At 40.7% G+C, this 17,126-nt stretch overlaps 2 protein-coding genes across 2 annotated transcripts in view; one reads left to right on the forward strand and one right to left on the reverse strand.

The window, feature by feature from the left end:
* Positions 1 to 5,873: 5,873 nt before the first annotated feature.
* HINT3 (histidine triad nucleotide binding protein 3) lies at positions 5,874 to 16,720 on the reverse strand. Its single transcript, XM_075267992.1, has 5 exons — positions 16,535 to 16,720; positions 14,062 to 14,176; positions 12,182 to 12,251; positions 9,010 to 9,136; positions 5,874 to 6,477 (listed from the first exon to the last, which is right to left on the reverse strand). Exons 1-5 carry the CDS (start codon positions 16,640 to 16,642, stop codon positions 6,430 to 6,432), a joined length of 468 nt encoding a protein of 155 aa, XP_075124093.1. The 5' UTR covers positions 16,643 to 16,720; the 3' UTR covers positions 5,874 to 6,429.
* Positions 16,668 to 17,126, forward strand: part of TRMT11 (tRNA methyltransferase 11) — a 45,832-nt gene continuing 45,373 nt past the window's right edge. The window contains exon 1 of the mRNA XM_075267983.1: positions 16,668 to 16,822. Coding sequence (XP_075124084.1) covers positions 16,739 to 16,822 — 84 coding nt within the window. The 5' untranslated portion in view covers positions 16,668 to 16,738. The remainder of the gene's footprint in view (positions 16,823 to 17,126) is intronic.

Below are 17,126 nucleotides of genomic sequence, written 5' to 3' on the forward strand. Positions count from 1 at the left end.
GCTTTAATACTTTTCCAAAAGTATGTGGCTAGGGCAACCACCTGCACTACATTTATCATCAATTATACCACAAAAGTCGCATACTTGATAGAAAAAGAGGCCAGAAATGAAAAAAAATTGTGGCCAACTCCTTGAGATTGCTTTCTTTTGTGTGAATGAGGTATAATATGTGTGCTTGAAAGACGCCCTTGTTTCATCGCCCTCTTGTGGTCATTTAATATTCTGACACTTTAGTTTTTTTACTGAGCTCTTTTTGCAGTATTTTGATTTTGTTTTTAATGTAAATAAAGTTCAATGTTTGTATAAAGAAAAGTTCTGAAAGCCCATATATTTCTCACAGCCAAGAATGAGCTATGTCTGCTAAATACCTGGTTTAACCCCTTCCCGCTGCAGCTATTTTTTGATTATCGTTTTTTTTCCTCCCCACTTTCCAAAAGTATTAACTTTTTATTATTTTTCCCTTACACAGAATTATATGAGGACTTCATTTGTGCTGGGCAAATAGAACTTCTTAATGGTACAATTTAATATACTTGACAATGTACTGTGAAGATGGAGAAAAATGTATTTATGTATTTATTTTTAAATTGGCTGCTACTTATTGTATTATTGCAATAGGTAGCGGGGGATCATTTTTACTCATCCACACTCCTTTCCATGCTGGCTCTAGGGTGCGCTGTAGCATTCTTCAGCATTGTGACGTAAGTGCAGCACCGCCTAGAGGCACCAACAGAGGCTGGCATGCACAAGAGCGTGGACAGGGGAGTAAAAATTATTAACAATAGTTAGTGGCTGATTAGAAAAAGTAATTCCGCCCCCCAGTTTATTCATTGCCTCGTGGAAGATGTGCCCCTAGTTGGGACCTACAGTTTGGGAAACAGATCACTGTATCAACTGTTGCATCCTCATACAGACCTCTATTTAATCATTTGTGTTCCTGGGGCGGGGATGCGGAGCAGTATACATGGTGAATGGCTATGTGGTTATCTGCAGTTGTGGGTGCATTTACTTATATGCGGTTATACCCTTTTTGAGATTGATCTAGGAGTCTGTGACTTGTGTTGTATTATCCCGTTTTCTTTACATATCTATTGGCACAGCACTTAATATTAAAGGGGTTGTCCCATCACAAGGATCCTATCTATACTGCTAGTTTATGTGGATTTAAGACTTTTCCTACATGCATTGCTTTATCAAAACTGCTTTGTTTGGCCGCTATCTTAATTTATTCACTTCATTGTTACACTCCGTTTCTATGGCCCTTGGGATTATCTGCTCAAATGTCAAGTGATGTAGTTGCCTGCTGCTAGGGGGGGAGGGAGGGGCTGGGAGCAGCTCTGAGCTGTTTGTGTCTTTTAAGTAGCGGAGCTTCTCAGAGAGCTCCGGGATTTCTGAGCTCTTATCAGTCGGTTTAATTGAATTTGGCTGATAAAGGCTGAGATAGGGAGTTACCTCTGTATGTAATGCAAGCTGACTCAAATCCAGCTCTGCTACATCAGCTTCACACTGTGGTAATTCATTTACAACCAATCCTGTGCAAGTGAAACCCCGCCCACCTATGTGCCGAGAAAAGCAGGAAGTGAAGAGAGCACAACAGCCTGCAGGTTAGTGAACAAGCATCATGGGAAACCCCTTTAACTTATTTATTATATATCTGTCAGAAAAATTCTACAACATAATTTATAGACTGTTTGCAGAGCATGAACTGTAAACGTTGAAAGGCTCTTGTAAAATACAATTTTTTGGCTTGTAAAGAAAATAAAAATTTCACACCTTTTTTTTATATAACTGTGGACCTAAGTAAACAGTATTGCTTAGTGCTGCTATGCTGTTTTTGTAGACACCACCACTATAGAAGTTATAGAAACAGGGTAGAGCAGCGGCAATCGCCTAATTCCATAAGTCCCAGCCTGGAAGTTAGGATTTGTAGCCAGATACTTACGCCTACGCCATGATTCGCTCAGTTGGGAATAATCCTTTAAGTTTGATAGAGACTCCTACAGGAAAATTTCCACACAAAAATAGTGTACCCAAACAAGAAACACACGGGAAAAAAATCTCTAAGTGTCATAAAAAAAAGGCAAATAAAAATTAGAACTAACACCTACCGTAAAAAAGGTCTAGAACCATTAATAATATGGTGCAAACATTTTCAATGATTAATCCGCCCTGCTGTATGTAGACTTTTCAGTATTATCCTATATACGTTAAAGTAGCATCTGATGGCAGGTTTTTTTTAAACCTAAAATACACCAAAAAAGTGGTGAATGTGATAGTTTTGGTGTATTTTATCACAAGCTGCAGAAGATTTCATCAGTGAAAGGCATAGGAGCTTTACCTTTGACTGGACATGTTCTTCTCTTTAACATGGATCAAATGGCCAAAGCCTAATCTTTCAAAATAATGGATATTTTCGAGGGTGATGTGCCCACTTATGTAACTAGTTGTTCTTCAATGTACTTTTAATTTCTAACATCTATTTGCTATAGGTTACCCTCTAAATGAATAACTCTGACTGAAAAAGGATGGGTGAATTTGGACAGAAAAGCAAGGCAGATGAGAATCAACTGAACAACTCTGTGGCTGATCTCAAGAAGTCATGGCAAACCTGGGCAAAGGAGCATATGGATTACCAGAAACAGAACCCTTTCAGCAATGTTATACAGCCTGGCACTGCCCAACCAGACACGCAGGATCCAGAGTACGGCAAACCCAAAGCTGGCACGCTCACAGAAAAGAGAGGCAAAGATGCTCACAGGCATCTTGGCAAAGAAGCAGAGCAACTGTGCTTGGTCATAAGAAATATTGGAATAACCGGTGAAGATGGCCTTATTAAGGTCACCTTTGGGAAGCTATTTGATGCTTACGTGACTATTTCTAATAAACTAGTAGGGATTTTGTTGAGGGCTAGAAAACATGGGCTGCTGGATTTTGAAGGAGAGATGCTTTGGCAAGGAAGAGACGACCATGTTGTTATCACACTACTGGAATAAAATAAGAGTAATAGTTGATGAAATTATATTTAAGAAAGTCGATTCAAAAAAGACAGTATGGAAGGTTACAACAATTGGTATTACAAGCACAATTATACAATGAATAGTGAACACTCCTATGATGGAGTTATTCAGGTCCCACTGAGGTATCAGTCAATGTTAAAGGGAACATTAAAGGGGTTTTCCAGGCTAAACTTTTAAAGTATAAATCTGCTGGGAGCAGTGAAAAAAAAAAAAAATACACACTCAACTGTTCCAGTTGCTCTGTTGTCGTCCCACGCCTCCCAATTCATTTGCTCCCCGGGTCTATTCCAGCGTTGGGCTGAACCCGCTAATTGGCCTCAGTGGTCACATGTCACTTGACGTCACAGGTAGTGAAATTCAAGCCCTTCACTGATTGGCCTCAGTGGTCACGCTGGAAGACACAGCTGGAGCAGATGATCCGAGACGTGTGGGAGGACATCGGAGCAATGGGGACAGGCGAGTATGCATAATTTTTTTTCCCACTGCCCCCGAGGTTATTTAAACCTTACAGGGGTTGTCCATTTTTGCTTGGACAACCCCTTTAAGCAAGCATACAACACAGATTTCAAGACAGCCTGCAAGTATGAAATTATACTTAAGAAAAAGTTGTTTGTGTTAGAGATTGACAGGGTACAAAAACAACAGCTATAATCTATAAGCTAAGTTGAGTTATCTATATATTATTTGCATGTCACACAATACCACATTTCCCCAGTTGATGCCATAAAAATGTAGCTTAAGGGATTTTCCCATCTACCTGTCTCAGCAGCTTTGCCTGCTGTCTCTACTCACTTCCTGTTTTCTTCAGCAAGTTGTGGGAGGTGGCTTTGATTGTTTGATGGACAGGACACTATGAAGTATCACAATATAGACTTTGCCTTTACCATGAGAGATTATTTATTATGAGTACTATGGGTTAGCGGGCGGACCCCATTACAATCTATGGGGTCTGCAGGTAACCGCTTTTAAAATGGATTGGGTTTCCATTTTTAATGTCCCAAGCAGACCTGAAGAACAGAAACCAGAAGACAGGTGTGAACCTAGCCTTACCATGCTTCTACAGAAAACAGACTCAGCGTTATCTTTTTAGTTTACATAGAGATAACAGAAAGGGCTCCTAGAGCCTTTACCAGCAAACTGCAATTAGCTGAACTGATTGTCCTGACCACAGAGCTGTAGAAAACAATAAGAGCACTTGGCTCCCCAAGACAGCAGTAAGTCCTGTCATCTGTCCTGCTTATCATATAGGTTGTGCTCCATTGAAGAAATATGTAAACAATGGATTGAATAATTTCACATAGCTGGCAAACAAAGCAGCATTGCCAAAGCAATGTATTTAGGAGAACTCTTGAATTTACATAAGTATAGATAGGATCCTTGTGAAAGGAATATCCATTGAAAGCAATTTCGTTAGCAAAATCAGTTGTTAGCTACATTTCAGAGAGCAGACACTTACTCTCTGAGCAGTCTGCAAGAGACCTCCTTTAACCCCCAAACAGTTTTGAACATTTGCTTGAGGTTTGAACAGTTTACATAACAGTCACTTAACCACCCCCCCCCCCTTCCTCCTCTACATACAGTTCTGGATAAACTCTGGGGTTTGGCTGTGCATTACAATTTACCCAGAGCAGTATACATCCAAGGAGACTACAGAGGGAGCAGTCACTTTAAACAGCTCAAGCTCCAGAGCTATGGAGGCTAAAGCCTTAAAAATTAGACCAAGATCTTGTCTTTTACAATATCACTGGTTTAAGTGGAGCTGCATATTCTCACAATTTAACCAGTGTGCAGGGGAACATACAGCTGACCACTTTAACCAGTGTGTCCCTGGTGTATTATAAAGGATTAAAAATAATATCTTAATGCTTCTCTCACTTCAATTAACCCTCTGTTAACTATCTTAGTTGTTTTACAAGCTTGCTAAAATACAAAACAAGATACAAAAGGTGCAAGGTCAAATTCCAAACAAAGGACCATCAGGTTTCTGGAAAGTTCTATACATTAAGAATGGGGGCGGAGTGAAACTATATAAAACTTTGGTTCATGCTATACCAGCCGCCCCATTCATTCCAGACAACTGCTTGGTTCCCATTGTTTGTGATTTGCCTGTATGCTTTGGGGTGTCAGCTAGCTGACACTGGGTACACCTCAGGCTTGTAAGTGTACTTATATTCTTCTTTATTGTATTTTACCTGCTTGTTTGTTTTCATCTTTTTATGAAATCACTTACATCAGTGATGTGTGGCTTCCTTGATTTCCACTATCCTTAGAACCAACAGTAATTCACTGTGATATCAGATGACCCCGGGAAGGGGGTAAATGGGTTAAATAAATAGTTACCATTTTGGAGAGGGCTTTTGTAACTTTAATGTGTTGAATGTACTAGCGCCACATGTTCACATACCAACACTTTACTCAAGTTCCTATTAAATGAGAAGGAAAAAACACACCACAGTATTATTGTATATATATTGGAAATTTATTGAATTCAAAACCAATTTGGACGACAGCAAGGGAGCTCCTTCCATGTAGAAAACTGCTGGAGTTAACTATCATGTTACCTGTCCTAATATGCTAACTGTCCTTTTGTTCCCTTTCAGGCTAAGGCCCCACTTTACAGAAACGCAGCAGAAAAACATGTTGAACTTTACCGTACCAGAAAAGTGAATGAAATTTAATTTAATCCCAACATTTCGGGGGAAAAATGTTGTGGTAATTCACAGCATGATAATTTTAGCTGCAGCATCTTGGATGTTTTCCCTATAGTACCTTTAACTATCATTTTATAGGACCTGAAAGTGAATAAGCTATTACAGTATATTACTACAACCAAGGGGGTGGAATCAGTCATGGTCAGTTTTGGGTGGAGTTGGGAAAAAGTTAGCGACTCCAACTTCAAAATAAAATGTTTAACTATTTTTAATTATGTTGTGCAATTATTGATCTTGTGTAATTAATTAGATGCATAGTTTGTTGCACATATATATTATTAGTTGTTTTTTTTTTGTGTAGCTCTGCAATTTCTGTCTCACAAGGACTTCCAAGTCAATTTATGGCAGAGTCAGCATTGAAGCAGGAGTCCGAGTTGAAGCTGAGGGGAACACAATTTATTGTTTGGCCTACTGACTCCACAGCCTTGACTAAGAGTATACTGCCCAGAACCTCGCATGCTCCATGGAACAACTTGCAGTCTGGTAATTTAGATTTCTTCAATTACTTCCTAATAACTTAGACATGTATTATAAGATGCTAACATTACTTTCTATCACTTCACAACCCAAATTTCAATCAAACAATAAATATGCAGCATTCATTAGTAATATAGCATACAACCACTCTATCTTTTCTTGGGCTGGTACCATCTGGCCCAGTCACCCGGAATGAATATGGAGACTAACTAGATGCTTGAATTTCAACTTGCAGGTAGGTTTGCTTGAAGCCGCTCAAGAAGCTGATCAGCCTGAAGAGATAAAATAATGACATTTTACAGGGTATTTGCTATTGTCATTCTACTGTATACACATTATATTTTAACCATTCATCAACTAGGTAAAACCAAAACTCTAAATGCTTACTATAAACTGTCTAAGGCTGCATTCACACTGAGTAACGCTGGCGTTTTTTGTGCTTATTTTTGCACATAGCGCTGCGTTAACGCCAGGCAACGCCACCGCAAAATAGCGCGGCACAAACGCGGCGTATACGCGGCGCTATGTGCAAAAATAAGCACAAAAAACGCCAGCGTTACTCAGTGTGAATGCAGCCTAACATTTGGTTTAGTTGCCCTTTTATTAAGTTTGGGTAATAATGCATTAAATCTGGGTAAAAATGGGTTAAAATGGGATAAATTGGCCTGGGCGTATGCACAGTAGCATGCTGCTTCTACTACGGACACTGTGCATGCGCCCAGACCATTTTTTTAAGCAATGTCAGTTCGCAAGTGCCGGAGGAGGACGGGACCCGAGGACATCGGAAGAAGAGGAGGCGTGGATGAAGAAGACGAAGCACCCTGAATGCCCGCCCACCGTGCAAAACAACAAATGAACCCCTGAGTGACACACCAGTATGGAAATTTCAATGCAGGGACCTATTCTTCAACACTGCACACATCCAAAAGTGCAGAGTGCACACGTGCTCTTACAGGCCTGGTTTACAAAATACTTGTATTTCCCATATTTATGATTTTGTTGTAGACTTTTAGAAATTTGGGGAATTTTCTGATGAAGCAAAATTTTGTCTCACTTTCTGAGGTGCCAAAAATCAGTCTCATTTTCTGAATTGGCAGGTCTTACCACACATATACAATACTAAGCGGGAAAATTTTAAAATTTACTTCAGATATGGAAGAGTAGGGTGAGGGAAGGTAGTGTACTGCATAGGGGCTCAAGGGTACATTTTAATTTTTTGAAGTTGAAAGCCGACATTACACTGTGTTTTGGGCAAGTCATGTGGGCATTATACTGCATACTGTACCAATGGTATAGTATCTAGCATAAGTAATATACAGTATATTTAAAGGGGCTCTATCATTGGAAAAAGTCATTTTTAACTAATCACATCACATCCTTGCATAGCCTTTAGAAAAGCTATTCCACACCTACCTCTTGTATGTAAATTGCCTCAGTAGATTTTGAATAAGTCTGTTTTTATTTACAGCATAGAGAGGAGAGCTGGCTGACAACTTCCTGTGCATGCTGGAGCCTAATTAGCATGTGAATAAAAATGGACTTATTCAAACACTACTGAGGCAATTTACATACTAAAGGTAGGTGTGGAATAGCCTTTCTAAAGGCTATGCAAGGATGTGCTTAGTATTAAATGACTTTTGCCAATGATAGAGCCCCTTTAAGTACATAGAGAGATATATAGATATAATATTTTTCTATACATATATAGATGTGTCTATAATATAACCGTAGTACCAATTTCAAAATTTAGAATATAATTATTTCATAATCATTCCTAGCATAGTACATTTATTTTTTATATAGTACATGAATCTTTCAAGGTTAAACCATTTTATACTTGGTCTTGTTTGCACTAGAAAATCTGCATAGGAATTGTGTTTTGAAAATGTCAAATATTTACACCTATTTGGTGCACAAATCTTATAAGTGCCTAGCCAGTGTTTACATTTCTCTTCTTTTTGCTGCATTGTGCTGCACTTCATTCATAAATATATCATATTTGATGAACAACATAAAAGTCGGCTTACAAAAAGCCATAATTTTCTATTTATATGATAAATATGCATCTATGCGTTATGTTGTTCCTTTGTTATTATGAATAAATTGACAACTGGGTGGGGATGGGGCTGTTTCTGCACAATTTCTGTTCAATCAGTGCTGTCAGTTACAGGCTGTCTAGGGACACACCCTATTGACAATGGAAATGGTAACATCCAGTCTCTAGTAGGAATAACAGATGAATGGTTCAGTGCAAAGATACAAGAGAAGACATTCCGAATTTGTTATATCAATGGGAATACAAATCTTAAACAGACATACCAGGGCAATTAAAGCAACGCCCCATTACTCAGTAGAGATCGTTCTTCCCCCAGTTATTCAGTTTGCATCAATGTGTTTCTCGCTGGTCGCATTTAGGGTTGCCGAAATCTGGCTACATAATAGCAGGTAATCATCATCAATACATACTGACAAACTCATGACTACATGGTCACTTTAAGGAACACAGGACGGGGAATGGTGTCTGATCACTGGGGGCCCGAGCACTGGATCACCCAGTGATCAGGAGAACTGGAAGTTCCCCTTAAACGCTTCATGTGAGTGGAGCACCAGTGCACTTGTGTGACCAGTGCTTCATTCACTGCTGAGACTGTAATCTTTGGTGGCGCCTGCAACTCCATGGAAGTTAATGGGCTTCAGTTCAACTATTCAGGGATTTACTGTATATACACTTGCATACACATATAATAAACCACATACAGGAACTCATCAGTATAATGCACAGTTCTGTAATGTACTGCATTTACCGTGATAAACCAATAAGAATTCAGTCTGTAAATCATTCGAGAGAGAAATCCCAGCTGACTGGCCGGAGCTAAAACATGAAGATGTAGATGGGATATTGAGCAGAATGGAGGCCAGTGGAAACCAAATCTGCCGGTAAGAGAAGAAGAAAAAAATCAATATGCATTTCAGAACAGAAAACACTAAGGTACAGCACTTAGAAAGGAACAGCTTAAGATGACTTCTGAACAGTGCCAATTAACCCTTCTGTAGAACAACAATACAAAAAAGACATGTTTATAGCTAGCTAAACACCTTAGGTGTGGGCTGAAGGGCTCTCTCGTTCAACAGTCCCATATACATGCAGCTCAGCTGAGTGTGCATATATTCAGAATGGGGAGAGACGGACAAAACTGAAGTCATTATGTTTGGTGGGCATACAACTAATGTGCACCAGCTTATGTGCTGACCAAGAAGAAAATTGTATTTGCTAAACATGACTTTCATTACAGTAACACTGTGATAATGAGAAATAATGATACTGGTTGAACAATGTAATGTACTTCGAGAATACCAATTTATTGTCCAATAATACTACTGATGTGCTTATAAGAGCTCAGATGGATATGTAGAATACTGGAGAGTACCAAAAAAAGCCATTGGGACTCAGATATCAGGAGGGTACTGGTGAAACCAAGCTGATGGATTGCTAAGAAGAGAAAGGGTCATGTTGCTTTAAGAGATACAAGGAGGTATAAATGATAATAATAGACACTTTCTCCACTGACTTCAATAGTAAAAATAACAGAATGTAGGGAAATAGTTTTCTCTACTAGAACAAGGTTTGCTGATAGAATGGATTCCATAAAAGAAAATCAAAAGTGAAATCACAGGGGCTATTAACAGAAATGTTTATCTGTATTTTTTCAGAAGAAACAGTAGAGCTATACTGATATAAAAGAGCCTAAAATTGCCAGAATAAGGCAATTGTCTGGTTTATATAACCCTTTCCACATGCTTTATTAGATCACATGGAGTTAGGTCTAGCCAGAATAGGTCATCTATATACCACAATAGAGGAGTTCTGATACCCAGTATCCCTGCCACTTAGATGTTTGTACAAGTGCTGTGCCCTGTCCAATGCATATCAATCGTAGCATCCTGCACTGTATAGCAGTGATCCTTGGCATTGCAGCTAAAAGTCAATGAACATAATATCAAAGAAGAGAAAACAGAGCTTGATAGCCACAGTCTCTACACTCAGCTGACTAGATGGGGTTAGGTGTTAAATCCCACCAATTTGATATAGATAACATATCCCAAGGAGACATCATTAATATCAAAACCCCAGAAAACGGCTTTCAGTTGTTGAACAAAGCTGCTCTTGTTCTGAAGGATAGCCTGTGTCTAAGCAGTAAATGAACATTCATTTTATAGAGCTTGGATTGCAGAGATTGAATGGTTTGCATTCTGAAAAAAAAAATTAGTGTTACAGTATATGGTGCAAACTGTTTCAATAAACCCAAATGAGAATGATCATTGGGTCTGAAACAAGAAATTCCCACACATGGGCTGGTTGAAGAAGCCGCAGCATCCTGGTGAGAGCTGCACGAGTTCACTAAAGTACAATGTTGTACATATCGTAGGGACTGCAACTGGTATAAAAGCTCAAGTCCATTCACAGTCCCAGGAAACCCCATTTAACAACACGATGCAGGAACAGGTTGATGGAAATGAAAACAGTTAATGTATAAAGCATGTTTGAGGTCTTGTGTAGGAGACGGCCCTCTATACACTCCCTGCATCAATAGTACTGGAAGGGTGGACGTGTCACATACTGCTAGATCAGTGATCTATAACCTGGAGTACAAAAAACTACTACTCACAGCACATCCTGAATGCTGGAGAGCCACACAGTGAAGACTACAAGTTTACATTAAGAGGAGGTTTTACTGATGGCATAGATTGACTGTGAAATTAGACTTGTTAGATAATGGCATAGGGTCTTTCTAATCATTTCTCAGCTACATATGGACTGTCACATTGGTACCGTTCTCCCATGAAAGTCTGACTGGCAGCATCACATTAAATAAAGTGTAGGTGTAAATGAGTTGCACAGGTTTTTATTTTACTTTTGCACGCCCAGAAAGGTAGAGGTCCACACCATTGTAGTCTTCATCATGACAGCATAGCTGGAACATGGCTCTGCTAAGGACAGTACAGCACCATGCATGTCATCAGGGCGGTTCACTTGGGGGTACTGGTTGTTGGTGAAGTGCTAGGGAGGCAGGTCCTGTGGTGAGACATCTGATACACTCTCCATATTGATAACTTACTCCTGGGGCTTAGAGTTTTTACTTATAGCCATGGAGGCAAATTCATCATTCCCTCTACGCCAGAAAACTAAGGCATAGGCACTAAGGTGCCCAGTATGCATGCAACAATCCCAATTTTTCTAGGATAATCTTGGGAACAGAATCACTAAAAGAAATGGGTTTCATGTACATTCCACAACAAAATGGGCAATCTTGCAGCTTTCCCAGGTGGTCTTTAAAGGTCAGATTTTAGCCTATGAGATGTCAGCAAGTATGAACAAAATTAGCAATGTGGGGGGAAATGGAAAGGGGAGTCATGTTGGGGTAAAGGGATGAGAAAAGAAACCAGGAATGAAAGGGGTAGGCATGCTGGGTCCACAAGGGGAACCATGATTAAGACCAATATTTAAAGGGATATTGTACTAGGGACTAGGAATGAGAGGGGAACCAAGTTGTGGATCAAGATTTACAGAGATATCGTGCTGGGGACCAGGAATGAGAGGGCAAGTAATGCTGGCAGCTAGGGAATGAGAAGAAAGCCATGCTGCAGACCAAGAATGATGGTGCTACCAGGGGGGTAAGAATGGTTATGGGTGTGTGTTGTTGTGACTTGTGTACTCTACCATGACTATTTTATTAGGTCCAGTCTAAGCTTGGTACTGTGTGATATACTGATGTGATGCATGATTCTTCCTTTCACCATTATTTGGGGGTTTGCTTTGCTAACTCCAAGAGACACTTTAACCTGCATTCTGTATACCCTGTATACAGCTTTATTTCAGTCTATAAAAGACTATTTGTCTGTGAAAATTTGGGTGGTTGGCTCAAAGAAGGTTCACTGTTACTTCTATACAAAGAATTAAACCTTATAAGAAGTTACCTTGTATCTTCCAAATGTGTCACATTGTTTTTCTGCAGCACGTTCTTTCCTACTTCCACCATATTTTGAACTACATAAACAAGAAAAAGCGAGCCAGTTATATATAACACATCAGGTACTAAGGGGGCCATTTACATGTAGGAATATGACGCTGAGTTGGGAGCAGATTCTGCTGAAAAAAAAAAAAAAAAAAAGAGCGTCCTGCTTGATCTTTCCGCAACTCTGTGGCTCAAGACACCCCTCTAATTAGGTCCATTGACCTCATCAGCAAATGTATATCAGAATTCTGCCCATTCTTCCTTGGGTAAGCCAGTGCTTGGAAAAACGGCGGCCAGAAAATGAAAGGGAATTCCTCTTCATTTTCCACCATGTGAACAGCCCCCATGGCTCCATACACACACAGAGCCATGAACATTGAGGCTAAATCAACTACATAGAGGCAGTGTTCAACATAAATATGATGCAGATACAGTGTGAAGCAATGCTCAGAATGGCAATAAAATGCTTTTAGTCCTAATGCAAATGTTCGTATGTTTTGGTCTGAGTGCCAGATGTTGTTTTAAAAGATAGCACACGGGCCCATTCATTTCTATGGCTTCATACACAGGACTGTGATGTTTACGGGATCTGTGTGAGGGACTGTGAGACTGAGCTGCAAAAACTATGGATATTTCCTAATATAATCCTATATGGGTTCATGAAAAGTACAGATGGGATGTACAAGACAAATTTTATTGTTGGATTGGTTTGTAATCTGACAAAACACTCTATAAAATCAGAGGCATATGGGATACAGTAAGGGTATGTCTACATAGATGCATCGGCTTTCACGTTCTGTGCCCCAGTGAAGAGCTATCGGTGGTGGTACTTTAGCTCTACACTGTCAGAAGGGCGTTTCTGACAGTTAGTCAGGAACGCCCTTCATCACAGTAGCGTCTATTGTGCTGTGCTGTACCGTCTATGTACGAGTACTGTACTGTCTATGGACGAGTACTATCAGGAGGGGAGGGGGGCGTTCCTCACCACTCTTACAGTACAGCGCTATAGATGCTACTGTGAGGAAGGGTGTTCCCGACTGACTGTCAGAAATGCCCTTCTGACAGTGAAGGGCTATGGTACCGGCACCGATAGCTCTTCACTGGGGGCACAGAACGAAAAAGCCGATTTCACACGATTTTTACAATGATAATCAACATACCTTTGTTATGTATGTCATATTTGTAGTTTTAGAGTAAAACAACTTTGAAGCCTTCTATAAATGAGTCAGTTGGTGCACTGGGGGTGGACCTTCAGTCTCCTGGAGCACTGCTCTTGCCACTCAGATCCCTACCATCTCCTATCTATGCTACTTTGTGTAGTGGGAGTTGATCCTTCACCCATCCTATCTCAGTAACAAGAGCAGTGCTTCCTGGACTGAAGATTCACTCCGCAGTGCACCAACTACCTCATTTGCATAACACTTTAAAGTTGTTTTTTCTCCAAATATACAGAAAGGACATATATAACAAAGGTATATCATTTACCACTGTAATATGCTTGGTAAGATGGTGGTAGTGGGTAAATATGCTTGGGAGAGATGGTAGAATCCCTTTAAAGAAAATACACTGCGATAACCGCCTTTAGTTGGCTTCACTATCCATTTCATTGCCAAGATGATGTCCCCCTGAGAAGGAATATGATCTGTATGAATTACTAGAAGAAATGGGGAAGGGAAATTATGACATCCAAATACATAGAAGTGTCAATTTCTGGATTATTATTGAGACTAAATATTGCTCCTTTACAATGAACATGGATATGGACTGGAATTTTTCTCCAACTTCTGATAAAATGGCAAAGGCATTACAAGTCAGACATTTCCATCCAACCCATCATCTCACCTAACTGCACATGATCACTTGTTAAGGTTTTACAGTTTCCTACATGCTTCTTGGGTACAACCAGATAGTGGTGGGGTGCTCCAGGTCTTATGTCTCTAAAGCAGGCCAGCTCCTCCTGTGAACACAAACAATTTTATTCTGTATCAGAGATACATAAATCAACTGAGGTCATAATGTACATTAACATAATATTATACAAATCCTATGATTTTGGGGGCACTGACTGTCTATATAATGTGTATTGGGACCTCCTATTGGTTGCCTTGACGGGAGATGTACAAGTAAAGAAGGATCAAGCTGCTGGATTCCAACATGTCTGATCCTTTTGTTTTCAGGGCAGAGGAGTTTGGATGCAACTTACTCCCCCTCAATCCATTAAAGTGGTGTTTCAGTTTAAATTTTTAAACCCTTCAGGAGCTTAACCCCCCCCCAAAAAAATAAAACACCCCCCCCACTGTATAATCACCTCAGCCAACTGGTAATTGGGCAGTGATTTACCATTTGAACATAAAATCAATGCGCAGCTACTGATACAAAAAAACAGATCTTTTTTCTTATATCATACAATTTCTTGTAAGAATAATAAATGGAGTGGAAAGAGATATTAAAAATGCATCTCCAATAAGGTGTGTAGTACACCAACCTCTCTACAAGGGTTCTGAGTGCCTAATTGGAAACTGAAATAGAAATGGGCTTGATGTGAAAGTACAATTTAGTACATGTAGTACAAGATCATTTGTGAAGGAAGTAACAAAAAAACCCACAATATTATGGGATGTTGATTTGAAATAAAAATTAGAAGAAAAGCGAATCGACAGTCAGTGGAAGTCATAGTTGTTAGGCTTAGTTCACACGTGAATACCGTGCGGTGTAATTTGGTCCGGAAAAAAAAAACGCTTCCTAATTCCGAAGCGGTTTTTGGACCTTGAGGTGTTTTTTGGAGCGTTTTTTTTGGTAAGAACCGCTTCAGAAAACACCAAGCGGTTTTTTTCCCTCCTGGACAGTGAATGGACCAAAAAAAAAAAACACGTTGCGGTTTTTGGTCGCGGTTTTTGCCAGAAGCGGTTCCGCCTCCTATTCACTTCTATTGACTTCCTGAGGTGGAATCTGCCTCAAGAAAGGTCATGTCGCTTCTTTTCTCTGCTAGCGGCAAAAAAACGCTAGCGGAAAAATGAATGTTATCGGTCTCCATAGACCACCATTGTGAGGGGGCGGATTATGACGTGGATTCCGCGCCATAATCTGCCCCCTCTGTGCCCATGTGAATCTTTATCTTTGGTCCTATTCCTCCACATATGTGTTTGAATAGGGTTATATTGTGTGAGATATGTTAAAAAATAATAAAAACAACACGGTAGCTCAGTGGTTAGCGCTGGAGTCCTGGGTTCAAATCCCACCAGGAACAACATCTGCAAGGAGTTTGTATTTTCTCCGTGTGTTTGCGTGGATTTCCTCCCATTATACAAAGACATACTGATAGGGAAAAACATGTACAATGTGATCCCTATATGGGGCTCACAATCTATAGTAAACAAAAAACCGTTCTTTTGACAGCATTGTGCCCTCATCCACAGGCTCAATGTAGGGGGGATTTATTTATTCTGTTACTTATATAGAGCCATCATAATACACCGTGAATACAGATGTCGTCAACTATGTCCATATCAGTATGTTTTTGGAGTGTGGAAGGAAATCTACACCAACACGGGGAGAACTTACAAACTTCTTGTAGATACTGTCCTTGGCTGAATTCAAACCTAGGCCTGCAGTGTTACGTGTAACATTACTAATCTCTGAGCCACCGTGCTCCTTGCGCCAGTCTTCATTTATTCCGCACCAGGTGCACAACTTGCTAGAATTACTAAAGGCTCCAGCCTGGTGGCAGATCTGTGGCAGTGACTGGCACAGATTTATGATATAACTCTGAAAACACTTTTCTTGCATGAAAGTCTTACAGACTGGGTGTGATCACCCCAACCTACCCAGATGCCTACCTGCGGCAGAGATGTCCGATGGGGCCCCAAGAGGAGGCCACTTTTGAGGCACTTCTGCATTTGTAAACATGGGTCAATGTCCCCATATTTTTTCCATGCAGACCCACAGAAATAAATCCCATCACCCTTATTCTGTGGTAATGGGATTCATATATCTATATGGATCTTTCCACTCCATGTGAATGGTGTATGTGTAAATTGCATTTACCGGTACTTGCATAGGAGACAGGTTGGGTGTGCACTTAATGCAGACTGCAGAGCAGAACTATTGTGTGTGAACTTAAGGGGACACTGACAGATCGGGGGCTTTGTTATGGGAACATGGTATTGCTATGCCAAGAGAAGTCCTAGCGCAGCCGCTGTGTATTATTCCTGCTCTGTGACCATATAGTGTATACACCAGAGCAAGACAGTCAGTAATAAGGGTAGTGGGATACAGCTCTCAGCAGCCCCGTGACGTCACCCCCCGGCCCACTTACGTCAGAGTGCAGCAGCTCGGAGTCGCTCTCCTGGTTGTTGGAGATCCTACAGAAGACACACTTGCTGTCATAGCTGCCTGAGCCCGGCTCCTCGCCCTCCGCAGACATCTCCTCCTCTACACAATGACAGCCGCAGCTCCTCAGTAGCTCCGCCCTCTGCCGGTCCTCAGCACTTCCTGCCCTCTCGTGACGTCACGCTGAAAGATGGCGCTGTCCTGTAGGAGCGGCGCTGCTCAGAAGAAGTATCTGCTGCTGCTGGCCCAGGAGAACTGCGAGTTCAGGCTGCCGGTGAGGGCTGGGCAGCAGGGGTGCTGGCACTCAGGGATGGCACTGTGTGTGGCAGGCTGGCATACAGCACGTGGCAGGAGATGGCTGGTGCCTGACTCCAGCATGGTCATAGTCTTTTGTCTGGCCAGTGGTTATGAATGTAATTGGAGGAAGGTTCTAATGTCTGGGACATGATTTCCTTATTGTTCTCTTCTCCTGTAGTTTCTCACCATTTCCGAGCTCTGCTGGCTGTCATGGGAAGACTCTTTGTTACACCAGATGCTGAGACACCATGTACAGCTATTACAGCTCCAATTCTGTCATC

The sequence above is a fragment of the Leptodactylus fuscus genome, chromosome 3 (assembly GCF_031893055.1).
Source record: "Leptodactylus fuscus isolate aLepFus1 chromosome 3, aLepFus1.hap2, whole genome shotgun sequence".
NCBI lineage: Eukaryota > Metazoa > Chordata > Amphibia > Anura > Leptodactylidae > Leptodactylus > Leptodactylus fuscus.